Here is a 13,730-nt window from a genome sequence, read left to right on the forward strand (position 1 = left end):
CACATCCTCCTGGGATCTCGTTGAGCCTGTCCTATCAGCCAGTATCATTTAGCCTGTCAGTGTCTCTTCTAAGCCCTCTGCTGAGAGATAATGGTTTAATTGTTAATGGTTTCATTTTAATTGCAGCCGTAAATAGCTACTGGTGACATACAATTGTCGGAACCAAGTGTGCCTTGAGCCATTTCATTTATATGACGTGCATGTAGTGAATCCTGTTAAAAAGAAGCAACGACAAAGCCAACAATTTTTGGTTTGCGGTATTAGATAAGAATTTTCCAGGTACTGCCCTCATATGCCCAGGTAATTGCTCCATTTTCCAGATGTTGGGATCTTATCTCCGGGTAGCACCATTATATCAGTGCCTAGCAAATGCCTATCCCATGCCAAACCAAAGGTCCAAACTGTTGACTTTGCCAATGCTTGATTTCTCTTGGTTATGTACGCACTGTGCGTGGTGGAAACAAAAAGGGGATTCTCTGGAGGCAGGTGGTGATCAGAAAGGCATCTTTGGAGTGAAAGGGCAGGGAGAGGATTCCAAGCACAATTCCTTGGGAATGCCCTAAGCGGGAAACGTGGAAGTGGCCGCACTGTTCCTTGGGGTATTGTCCTGTAGGATAAGAATGAGTTGGCTGGTGTTGGAAGGAACGTGTACAAAGGAAGCCATCCTCTTGGCATTGCCATTGCTTCTCTTTAGCTGCTTCCTGTGATGTAACACAGTTTCTTTCTTTCCTCGCTGCAGTTTTGAGCCGTGTGAGGCTCGTGTTGGAGGGGCAACATGCAGAGAACAAGAACCTTGCCAACAGCGTGAGGGATGCACTGGACGAGTACGAGTCCAAAATAAATGACCTCCGCCAATCTTTGAACGAAGCAACTGGGCGAACTAATGAGGCTAAGAACATAAACAGAGATAATGCTGCTCAGCTGGAGGATGTCAAGGTACGTTCACAAAGAATACATAAGTATGCTGACAGTCAGCTTCAGCACATCTGTGCCTGGAGGGTGATTTCCAGAGCGACAGCAATGCTTAATATGTCAAAATAAATAAGTGCTAGGTCCCAAATATTTTCTAGCATGCCTGTGACACATCAGGGGGCAGGCTACACCCCAGCCAATGCAAACTCCACCCACAGCTGTTCCCCACAGTGTCAGCATATTTGGAGTTAAGGATACAACTCCCACAGGACTTGTCGAAATGGGCTAATGCAGAGTCTACTCTGTGGCAAGAAGCATCTAGTAGAAAAGGGGAGCAAGGGGGGAACGGGGTGGAGGCATGGAGATTACTTATAGCCGGCTTGACCGCCTCCGAATGTAAGACACAAGAATATTTGGAGATCCCTGTGCATGAAGTTGCTGTAGATACGCAAAATGCAGGCGAAGCATAGTATATGGAACAAAAGGTGCAGTGTAGGCCCATGCCAAGAGGGAGTTGGGGGGAGGGAATGGGAGTTGTTATGTTGGAAAATATAAGTGGACTGTGTATTAACAATGTGTGAAAAATAAATAAAAATTGACTATGGCAGATGTGTGATTTACAAATACCAATCAACATAACATAAAATGGCATAGCGTACTAGTTGTGTCTAAAAATAAGACAAATGTTTCATCGCTTCATTAAACACATCATCATTATTAACGTTTTGCTCGGATTCTATTGGTAGTAATTGGAACATGTTGACCATCTAGCCACAGAAAATAGAGCAAACACGGTTCCCTCCTATGGACAAATACAGGCAAAATCATTACTGAATTGATGGCCTTGACTCCCAAATATTGCAGCAACATCTTCTTGTTTTGATTGGCACTCAGGACAGGCACTCCTCTTTGTCAGTGGCCTTATCCCTGGCCTTGCCCCTGTATTACTGCTGCTGATTGGTGACTGTCCATTTGTTGCCAACCCACCATTCCGTGACAGTGACATCAGGTATTGCAGAAGCTGAACTGCAACAATGTCATGAAGGCTAACTGGAGCAGTGTGCCATCACCTTTGAACTCATTATTATTCATGAAAATGGATAATGAGCACTGCCGTATCATTGTGGGTCATCAAGTTTATGAATAACAATGGGCCGGGGGTGTGGCTTGATGGCCATGCGGTAGGAGGGGCTGCTCGGGAGATCCTACGAGATCCTGAAGAATATCCTGCCAATCTGGCGTAATTCAAAACAAAATAAAGCCAAAAGTACAGAGGCAGACGTCGAAACATCTACAGATCACCCGGTGAGCCTGCCGAGCATAATCGGAGTGGGTATCGCAAAGAAAAAAGCTGATAGACCCCGCTTGCACAATACAAAATGGCAGGTGCGACCGGTGCAGTCTGCTGAAGAGGACTGGTGCACTTCGGGATCTGACACGGCCACCGGGAGCAGGGAGGAGATGGGGTGGACCGCTGACAGAAGTCAGGCACACATCCAGCACAGCAAAACGGTATTGCCCTGGAGTTCGAGGGTTGGGGGCAGGCAGGAGCAGCCAAGCCACCTTAGGCAGGAACAGGAACGCAGGAGTGGAGCCCACAGCGCCAGCACCAAAGTCCCAGAAGAAGAGAAGCCAGTGGAGGCGACCCGGCAGTGACCTCCCGGGTCTGTCCCAGAAGAAGAGAAGCCAGTGGAGGCGACCCGGCAGTGACCTCCCGGGTCTCGCAGCAGGGGGAATACGCTCGGGAGGCGACCAGGTTGGGGTGCCCACCGGGCCGGGCTGCCGAGACCACGCGGCAGGAGCGCAAGAGCTGGGGTGTCCCCCTTTTCGGCGAAGCAGACTCCAGCCCGGGCGAACCAGCTGGCGGAGAAGAGTGCTGGCCCGATCCTGGAGGTGAGACAGAGGGCAGCAAGCGAGGCGGAGGAGGGCAGAGCCCGTGCCCGCTGCAGTGGGACATCCTGGCCTGCCGACACGGGTAGAGCAGGCCTAGATAAGGCCTAGAACGTAAGAGCAGGGACACTGTTGTAACGGCCCAGACCATCAAGCAGGGAGCCGCGGACAACAGAGAGACGAGTGACGGCGGCAAGAACCTGGCTGCACAGCTAGGGCTGATTACACCAACAAGCCAACAGACAACAGAAAGACATTTATCGGAACGAGCAAAAACATTCACAAAGGTGCTCAGAGGACACATGAACGTTTAATCTAAGAGGCATACGCACAACAAACTGCACCCGCAGGATTAAAAGGAGCAACAAGACCCCACTTTCATGCAAGTGCACAGCTCTTCCAAACCAAGTGCAAAAAGGAGAGGAGCCTCTATAAGAACTGCGTGTGTGATCTGCCACCCAGGGGGACCTGAGAAGAAAAGTAAGGCTGGTGAGAATAAGCAAGACAGTATTCGGGAGAAGGACGCAATGGGCGGAACAATCAGGGCCCAAGAGTGAGGAGGACCCCCAACCTGCTCCAGGGAGCACGGCAACACTGGAAACGAGAAGTGGAAAGGTGCAGAGACACTGCTGCAACCTGCTGGCCCTGTGAGAGGTGAGAAGGGAAAGAGGGAAGACATCGGAGAGCCCAGGAGCCGAGGGTGGCAGCATAAACAGCGGAGGGCGCCGAAACGAACCTGGGGCGGGGGAGGGTCATACCCCACGAAATCACTGCGCTGTAATCAGCGGCCTATAAGCAGCACTGAGACAGTACATACTATCAGGTGTGGAGATTGGGCAATATTCAGCGGAGGAGGGCGCACAACGATGCGAGAGGCAGTATAACGTGGGAGGTCACAACCCACCTGATAAATATTAAGGAAAGAAGTGGGGTAAGAAGGTTTGGAGAGGGGCAATGCCACCTGGTGGAAGAGACCACACCAGTTTAAATGAGAACAGGTGTCGAGGTGGCAGTGACACATGAGGGAACCCACGATTGAGTTCTGCCGGGGTAATTAAAGAGGAGCAGGTTCCCCTGAGAGTCTGTGCCAACAAAGAGACAATAAAGGGGAAGTGCCTGGCTGTAACCCGGCTACAGGCGGGCAGCGGCTGTCAACAGTAAGACAAGCCATACCAAACGGGAGACTACAGACCACTGGCTTATGCACACCCATCCATGGGCACGGACACAAAAGGAGTTTGAATAGCCAAACGTGAACGGGTAGCAGAAAAAGGCTAATAACAGACAAATACCACAAAAGAAAAAGTAACTGCTACCCACGGGTGACTGACAAACTGGCTTATATAATTGAGAGCCTAGCAAAGACACCCCAAATTAGAGCAAAACAGATGATCACACACAAACATTTTTCACCCACCCAAGGGCAACAAGAGGTCGGCCAGGAACCAAAAACACATATGAGGGATGGCAAAAACTCCTGATAAAGACTGTATAGCGGAAGGCCTGACCAACATGACCTGGGCATCAAGGCACTCCCCATAGGTGAAGTGAAGATCGGGCGAAGCATAGCAGACCGGAGGAGAGGGGGGGTCTCACACCCCAAACACTTAGGGCAACTTGGCCCTTGGGACCCCAGTGTCGACAACAAGGCCGGTGGCGCGGACGGATAAAGCATCATTCACTGCAGCACGTGGCAGACACTGGCCCCATGCAGACCCACGCGGTTGGGCCTAAGGGGGGAGCGGTAAGAAGGAAACAATGCCTCCCGCCTGCAAAGGGATAATGCCAAACCGGACAACAGGGGCAAAAAGTAAACAAATCAGCATAGACTCTATCACCACGAAATCTGGGAGCAGGAAGCCTGCACAGTCAAACTCAGCGAAGGCCACAACAAGTGCCACACACCAGGTGGGAAGTGCGAGTGGGGGACCAATCTTGGAAGCAATTGCCATCCTGAAGGCGTCCTTAAAAAATAAGCTAGACACAGTCATGGTGGACATGGGCCTCCTCCGCCAGGATGCACGAAACCTGACGGATAGAGTAACGACGGCGGAACAGCAGGTGCAGCAAAACACCACTGATGTCGCCATCACACAGACAGAAATGTTGCCATCACACAGACAGAAATGTCGCAAGTGATGTAGAGGGTCAAGATCCCAGAACGGAGAGCAGAGGATGCGTAAGGGAGGGCACGGAGGAACAACATCCGTATAGTCGGACTTCCGGAAGGTGAAGAAGGCAGAGACCACACGGGGTACGTTAAAAGTCTGCTGCTCCAGGAGGTTGGGGCGGGAGTACTGTCCCAGGGTTTTGTGTTAGAGAGAGAGCACAGAGTCCTAACCAGGAGACCTCCGGCAGGTGCCCCCCCGAGGAGAATGATCGCCAAGATCATGAACTTTAAAGACAGGGAAAAGATACTGGCACTTTCAAGAGAAGGGGGAGTGATCACCAGGAACTCTTCCAGGATCACCATATACCCAGACTACAAAGTCATGGTCCAGAAGCAAAGAGCGCGGTTCGGCCCAACTAAAGAACGCCTCAGAGTGGCAGGCATGCGCTAGATGCTCCTGTACCCCGCTAAACTCAAAGTGGTACATCAGGGAAAGTCGTGCTTCTTTGAGACGACAGAGGAGGCCCACACATAGATGGACCAACAAGGCATCCCCATCAAAGACCGAGGAATTCCAATGAAGACGAGATTCAGCCCCGGTGATAAAGAGGGAGGACTACCGTGACTAAAACAAGCATGGTCACATTTCTCAGTGACACTGATCTTTGATCTCTAGGTGGAGTGCCTGGAACATCTGGCTGGTAAGGGAGAGGACCCCCTTCCCCAGCCCTTCCACACACACACCAGCTTCCTAACTGGGGGCCACATGCTCGTCTTGGAAGCGAGTGAAATGCTGAGCATTACGGGTTCGAACCCCGGTTCAGCGCTTGCAGGCTGGCAACCAGCATGAAGCGCAATATTTAAAAAAATGACTTTATTTCCAGTTGTCTTCGCCCTCTCCGTGGCGTTGTCAGCTGTGCATTATTTGCAAAGGGAGTTTGATGTTTACGCACTTGCTTCCAAAAGAATCCAAATATTACATTTAGACACAGGCGAGAAATGTACAAGAATAGGTAAATGATTACGTTTAAAAAGCCTTGCGGGACCCAAAAACATGTATAGCTAGGGGGCCCCAAATGAAAACAAATTAAACATTTAAAACAAATAGGCAAAACAACAGTTCATACATTGCATAAGAGGTTGCGTTGTCAGATACCACCAAAATCTTCCTTTCTGCCAATATTCATAATTTTCCGGCATTTTTCTGAATGTTTGACAGTGTGCGGTCTGAGTCACAGTCTGTGTCTAGATATTTGCTTGTGGCATTGCGCTTTCATTCCCTCCCACTTACAAAAGAACAACTGTGCTGTGAGATGCACTGGCCATTTAAATGGCTGCATGGAACTTTGATTGTAAAATCCCTCCAGCCAATCAGAGCCCTCTTCTTTGATAGTCTTCATTGTGTGGTGGTTGAATGTCATTATTTCCAGTTCTTGAAATGGAAACACAGAAGGGCAGGTACTGACCGTCTCAGAGAACCTGCTTACTGTTGAGAAGTGCTGGTACTCCGATATTAAAAGTACTGGCGTCTTGGTGAGAAGTGCAGGTACTTACCGTCTCAGAGAACCTGCTTACTATTAAGAAGTGCCGGTTCTGCTAAGTACCGGCTTCTTGGTGAGAAGTGCAGGTACTCACCGTCTCAGAGAACCTGCTTACTGTTGAGAAGTGCCGGTACTCCTCCATAAATGTACCTGCTTCTTGCTGAGAAGTGCTGGTAGTATGGCTTTAAAAAAAAAGAAGTAACGGTACTCGGAACTGGCAAGTACTTGCCCATTTTGAAGCACTGATTGTTGCTGTAGTTAAAGTACAGGAAGTCTTTTTGCCTGCAAGAAAGTGAGGTTTTTGTAGTGTTTTTTTATTGTTTTGCTGTACGACAAGGAAAAGTTTTGTGCTGCCTCTCGTTCTCTTTTTATAAACAAAGAACACTTAAAAAATGTTAATTTTTTGAGACAAAAAAGGCATATTGATGCATTAGAACCAGTATAAAGACACATCACTAGATACGTTCATGGCTTGCAATTGTTGGAAAAAATAATTGTGGTTAGGAGTGGCATTTCCCTTTTTTATGCTTCAAATTACTGCACACTACTGACTATTGATTGGTAACCTGCAGCATCTTCGATTATTCCACCCTCCCCCTCAGAAGAATCCCTCTCAGTACTAGATCCAGAAACTCGAGTGAAACCTCCAGCGTCAGAAGTTGCTTCTCCCATAGCCCCAGCCTTGCAAAAAGGCGGCCATGCTGTGTGGTGCAGTGCACTCATCCTTCCAATCAATGTTCGTGGCCCTTTCGGCGTCCATATTTCTTCACAGTCGACACCTTTTTCTGTGCAGGCTTTCCCTTTCTAGCCTGACGTGGAATGAAGGTCATCTTGTAGTCTCCCTATTGGCTGTTGGCGTACTCCTACATTGATCTGTTTCTCTGCCTTGGTTATCGGTTTCCTTCTCCCCTTTCGCACGCACGGGAATGATCTCGTATTTGCTGATGGCCTTCAAAAAAGCTTCAGCTCTTGTCAGCAGCTTTGATTTCCGGCTTCCTTAAGGACGAGAGATCGTTTAGTGTTTTTTTGCGGAAACAGAAAGCTTACTCGTGTCACCAGCGTGAGAAGGGGATTCCCTGGCCTGGCATCAGAGGGCATCCAAGTGTGGGAGAGAGCCGAGTCCATGTGGTTGGGAGCATAGTTAGGTGATCAGCCGTGCACGTGCCCTCTGCTCTCCTCCACTCGTTACCTTACGTTGTGCTGTTGGCTACTGGCCCCATTGAACAGTTGATGTATGCCTGGTGAAAGGAAGCTGCTTGCCCTTGGGAGGATGCATGCTGAACATGGAGAGGGATTCTGGTATAATGAAGAAAGCAATCAAGCTCTTGGTGACCTGGGTTGGGATTTCTGTGTTTTACAATTCTGCTAGCCATTTAGACGACTAGGTAGTTTATATGCAGGTCATGTTGTGCAGTGATCCCGTGGACGGTATCTAAAATGGACTTTAAAAAACCCAGTTAAAATGTATATATGGCTGGGCAATCCAGTTGCGTTTTGGGAAAGTCTAAAAAATATACAGATAATCTCCCTTGAAGTTCATTGCATGTACATTTCTCTTAACCATGTCCACTGTGGATCGCATAAAAATCTGTCTGGACTTTACCATTTGGTTGGTTGGAGAGCTACATTTCTTAACAAATGCACGTTTTTAAACAAAGTGAGATTGTGATTTAAGAATTCCACTTTAGTTATTGGGGCCTGCTTAAAAATATGTTCAAACGTTATCTCTATTTAATAGAATGGTGCAATGATCTATTTGCTAAAATATTTGTGAAATATCGCTGAATAGACCCTTCTATAACGGGTCTGTAACCTTTAGCTGTCCAGATGTTTTGGACTACAACTACCATGATCCCTCTCCATTCGCTATGATGGTTAGGGTTGTTGGTAGTTGCAGTCCAAAACATCTGGGGGGCCAAAGTTTGCAGACCGCTGCTCTATAATATGCAGGGATGAAAGGATTTTTCCTATTGTAATTGCAATTTTATTTTCAGGAAGTTATTTTGGTTATTTATTGAGCGCAAAACTAGCTTTGGGAAGTAAGAGTGCTGTACTTTGGTTGGGGTAAAGGCATATATTAGATGGCTATAGGGGGGAGCAGTTCTTACAACACAGCATGCATTGCTGCTATGGAATATAGGGTAGCAGGGAATAGTTAGCATGTGGAGTTGGTGGGGAACAAAAAACAGGGCTGAGACTGGTTGTGGAGGTGGAACTGGGTCTGGGCATCGAAGAGTGGGCGTAATATGGTCATATTTGTGAGGCCTTTGATACAAAGAGAATGCTTCTCACAGGTCCTAGGACGATGGTGGGTAGGCCGGTGAGCAGGGCATTTTCGCTGTCCAGAAGAGATAGGACCAGGTCCTCTACTCAGATCTGAAACTAATGTCTGGTAGGATGGGCTTGCTTTTCGACAGGAGGAATAGTTCTCAGAGTTCTTTTCTATGTGTGTTAAAGGATATATGACTGTCTATGTGGCATCCCAGAAGCTTAATGTAAAGTGTGAGCTGCAGGGTGATGCCCCCAGGGTTCATGGCAGGCAGCCGGATCTGGATGTGGAGGGTTTTGGTGGTGTTGAAAAAGAGCAGGATTTCCATGTTAGTGGGGTTCAGTATGAGGTAGGCACTGGTTATCCATGTCTGGATCAGGGCCTGGCAGGAGTTGAGGTGGTGGATGTCTTCGATGGATGGTATTATCAGCATTGTCTGCGTATTGGTGGCTGTGGATGACGTTGCTGTCGAGGTGGGCTCCCAGTGGCTCCAAGTAGAGGTTGAAGATCATGGGTGAAAGTGTGGATTACTGTGGCCCTCCACAGGTGATATGTAGGGGGTGGGGATCTGGTGGTATCCATCTAGACAAACTGATGGCTGTCTTTTAGGTGGGATGATACAAACTCCCTAGTAGAGCCCTTTCTCTAAGGGTTTCCTCCTAGTATGAAGGCATACGCATAAGCCGTGAATATGCATATTAAAGACAGGGACACTTTATATGACACACTGTCAGCCAAAGGCAACCATTGCTCAAAGAAATTCCTCTTAACTCAGACATTCTTTGCCATGTTAGAGGATTGTCAGTGGGCGTGGGTAAGCATTACGTAGAACACTTTCCATTCGTACCCATCAATAGATGTCGTACCATCTGCAATGTAGCTGTGGATATCAGTTTTCCCACAGCAGAGCTGTGTTTTAAGTCAGGTTCAGGGAAAATAGGTGCACTGGATTTGCTCCAAAGATGAGGGACTAATGATGAAAATACTCAATCCTTCTAAAATTAAATGCTTGGTGACGTGGGAGCTGTTTTGGTGATATGTAAGCGGAGTGGTTTGTTGTACATAATTCAGAGTAGTTTTACATAGCAGGACCCTAACTGTGAAGCAATCGTGCGCTCTACGACAAGGGGATAAAGTCATTGAGTACAATATTATGAATATAATTGTATGGCTGGGATAATAAGGACCCACCATAGAAACATTAGTATGACTTAGCATGTCTTTCACTGGAAGCCGATAATGGCAGATGCCTGGTCACATCTTCTAATGCCCCCAACCACGTTAATCCTGGCATTTTGATAATTTTAAGCATACCCAACAACTTTCCAGACAGTTTTAAACAGCAATGGCAAGCAAAATCTTTTCTGACTCCATTGACCTGCTGTAAGAGCAGTGAAGCATAAGGTCTAGCCAATGTCAAACAATGTCTATGTCTTGGCAAGTAAAACAAAGTGGGGTAAGTAGTGTGCTGTGAAAAACCATCCTCTACGATATTTAACCATCCGATGTGCAACCCTTTAATAGAGGGTTTGAATCCATTAATCACGTGAAACACACTTTCATCTCCTTGTCCTCTTGTGAGAGATTGAAGTTAACAAAGGAGCACAGTCTTACTCCCTCCTCACAGCTGGTCCAAATGATGGTATAGTGAAAAATCAACATGCACTATTTTTGTTGGTTGCAATCACTTGCAAAGAAGGAACCAGGGAGAGAGCAACCTGGCCCACTGAAGCACTAATACACGGATTTATGTGGGCCAGGTTTCTCTCTCCCTGGTTACGGGAACAGAAGAGTAACATACGTCAGCATCAGATACCTCTGCAGATGTGTTGGAATGGGATACCCAGTTAGTATGGCAAGCGTTTCTAGTGTCCAGCCTGCAACTCACCAGGCCACTCTTAGCCCAGTGGTCGGAGTTTGCTCATGATGCTTGGAGCGTGCCAGAGGCATCCTGATCTACAGGAAAATCTCTGGGAGTTCGCATTTTTTCTTGAATGGTTTCGGAAAGGGCTAACATTCACTCTGTCCATGAGTGGTACGAAAATGTTTAAAAATTTTCCATTTCTGTTTCAGAAAAGAGTGAAAGAAATGAACAAGCAACAGCAAGACGTCTCTGACCATCTCCGGGACGCAGAATCCACACTGGGCCAGACAAATCAACTGCTCAGGAAGCTGGAGACCAGCAAAGAGGTACTGGAGACAGAGAGAGATCAAACTACAGCACCATAGATACTATACCCAGAACGCTGTTCTCTTTTGCCAATAACTTCGTCCCCCAGCATCACCTTTAATTACTGGAGAGCTCCTAGATGTCTCTTCGTGCAGCATCAGAGAGGGCCCTAGACACAGCCTTATTTAAAAGGCTGCCTCATTACGAGTCATTGGACAGACAGATTGAGTCTTTCAGAACAAGAAGTGGAAAGACCACCAATATAGTTACAGCTGCTGTGTTTCCGCTGTTGAATGTATCTCTGTGCAATAATTATGGGTTTTAACCTGATCAATTAAAATACGTATTGTTTTATTAGGCACTGATCACATTGGTGTGCACATTTACAATCACACATTTTTTTTTACTGAAACATTTCCTATTAGGAGCATGAATATATTGTTTATAACAGTTTTTGTATAAATAAGGGAGTAAATTGTATTTTTTCCTCTCTATAATTTGAAAGTGTTCTTCCTTGTATGATATTATGATAGCACGCGGCCTTCTTAATGTATGATATGCAACATCAGAGACACCTTAAATGTGTGTATCCTCTCAGGCACCCATTCCATGCCTAGAATCTGCTCAAGGTCGCCATCGGAGGCAACGCCACACAGACACGTATGTGTCGAGGCATTACAATAGCTTCCAGCATTCCATAGGCAGGTAGGATTGGGGCCAAGTAGTGTCCAGGGCCCTTCCTCTGAAGATTATATGCAGTAACACGTAATCATAGTAGGTCAAGTCTGCAGCACTTCCCACACAACATCAGCCAGCTACTCAACAGCCAGCTACTCAAAGCATGTCTTAGCACAGGACTGGCCACTTACCTAATAGACAGAAGGGACGTTCAGGCCAGAACTACTGGTTTCATCAAAGGGATTATTTATTTATTTATTATAGCTCAGCTGTTTTGCGTGCTACAGGGAGGGCAGCTTCAGATGTCGGATAAATTCTTCTTAACAGCTTTGCTGCTGTGAAATGGGTCCAGGGCCTTATATTTTAATCACTTGGAGGATACCAAGCCTGGTTTTCCTGCCCCACCATTTCCCCCTCCCCAAACAGGTTAGTGCCAGTAAGTGTTCTGGTGGTCAGTAGTGCTTTATAAATGTAATAAAGCATTCATTTGTAATCACCAATTCATTAAATGTACACGTCAAAAGTGATTAAAAGTCCTGAACTGTGTGATCTCATGTGGTTCCCAGGGTGTGTTCTCCATACCTCGAAATGCCAACCCCGCTTGGCATTAGTTGCCCCCCTAGTGCGTAGTCTAGGCTGAGAACTCAAGGAAAGAGTGTAGGGTCCACTTCCAAAACAGGTCAGTGATTTGTCATCTGACGGTGAACTGCACACACCCAACCCAAGAGGAAGGGTGAGGAACAGATTCTAATGCCATCCACCCAACAACGTTCACAAAATCCAAGCTGGAAAAAGCACTGGCATCGGGCACACTGTGGCACCTCGCCTCAGGGGACAACATCAATCCATCAATCCGAGCTAATGCCTGGTCCACCCAGTTTTCAGTGGCTGTCCTCCATCTTTAGGTCTTCACTTATAGACAGCCAGTTGCAAAATCTGGAGCTGGGAGATGTTGAGTTCACTTACGTTAGGTTTATTTCTTCTTACATTTTGTGTGGGCCTTGTTCTATTCATATGGCGCCTGATTAACGTCCTTAGAGCCCATCACATATTGGATTAAGAGTCATATATTCTTCCGTTGGCGCATCATACCATTTTCTAATGACTTTGATGCTTTTTTGATGACAGAGGTAAATAAATCCCAACAGAATTACGTCTCTTTTTTTTACCCAACGCAGGAATATGAAAAGCTGGCTGCCCAGCTAGATGGTGCCAAACAGGAGCTGACCGAGAAAGTGAAGAAGCTTTCGCAGTCCGCCAGCAAAGAGCCCCTGGTGGTGAGAGCCGAGCAACACGCGGAGGAGTTACACCGGCTCGCAATGCAGCTGGAAGAGTAAGTGCATTTCAAAGCACTCGCTATGTGAAGGTTTCTTGATTTGGACTGCAGTTTGCATAGTTGTGTTACATTATGTTATGCTAAGTTGATTTATACTGCACATGGCTGCCATTTTCATGGTCTCCAGGCGATCCGTTCAGCTCAGGCCTGCTGCTGTGCGGGATTGTGAGCGACTATGTTGCCAGACTATGCATTATATTCCCACAGCAGATCCCCAGAAAACAATGGAGGCTTGTGCTTAAAAGCCCAGCAAAAGTGTTGGATTCTTGTAAGATTTGTATATAGGACATTGATGTCTAGTGGTTTTGTAAGGTACAGCTCTTAAGATCATGTACAGATAATTGTATGTCAATTTTATTGTTCCAGAATTAAGAAGAACACCAGCAGTGACGAGTTGGTGCGATGCGCAATCGACGCCGCCACTGCCTACGAGAGTATCGTGAACGCGGTCAAGGCGGCTGAGGAAGCCGCCAAGAAAGCATCCAACGCAGCTGGCACCGCCTTAACGGTGAGTGAAAACATAACAGAAGAAGCTGGCCAAGGATTTAGCTTCAGCTAATGGAAGAAAGTTATGACAATTTAAATAGCGACTTTTGTTGTGTCATCCTGTGCCCTTTGCTGCTCGTAGATCCAACAGCACCCAGTCAAGTGGGCAACTGAGCAAGCACTTACAGGCAGCAATAGCTTTTGAGAAAAGCCTACCAATGACTAAAAAACAAATGTGAAAGGCCATGCACAAGAAAAGGCATACACAAGTATATATATATGCGCTAAAAATGAGTATCCAGTAATGTTAGCAAACAGAAGCCAGAGAATGACTTTTT

General features: G+C 46.9%; 1 protein-coding gene across 2 annotated transcripts in view; it reads left to right on the forward strand.

Moving 5' to 3' along the window:
• The window catches only part of LAMA3 (laminin subunit alpha 3), a 1,348,901-nt gene that overhangs the window by 1,270,598 nt on the left and 64,573 nt on the right, over positions 1–13,730 (forward strand). For both annotated transcript variants that reach the window (XM_069620910.1, XM_069620909.1), the window contains exons 51-54: positions 740–936; positions 10,796–10,912; positions 12,749–12,903; positions 13,273–13,414. In XM_069620910.1, the coding sequence (XP_069477011.1) occupies positions 740–936; positions 10,796–10,912; positions 12,749–12,903; positions 13,273–13,414 (611 nt within the window). The remainder of the gene's footprint in view (positions 1–739; positions 937–10,795; positions 10,913–12,748; positions 12,904–13,272; positions 13,415–13,730) is intronic.

Source organism: Ambystoma mexicanum, chromosome 5q (genome assembly GCF_040938575.1).
Source record: "Ambystoma mexicanum isolate Mex_15411 chromosome 5q, UKY_AmexF1_1, whole genome shotgun sequence".
NCBI classification, from domain to species: Eukaryota; Metazoa; Chordata; class Amphibia; order Caudata; family Ambystomatidae; genus Ambystoma; species Ambystoma mexicanum.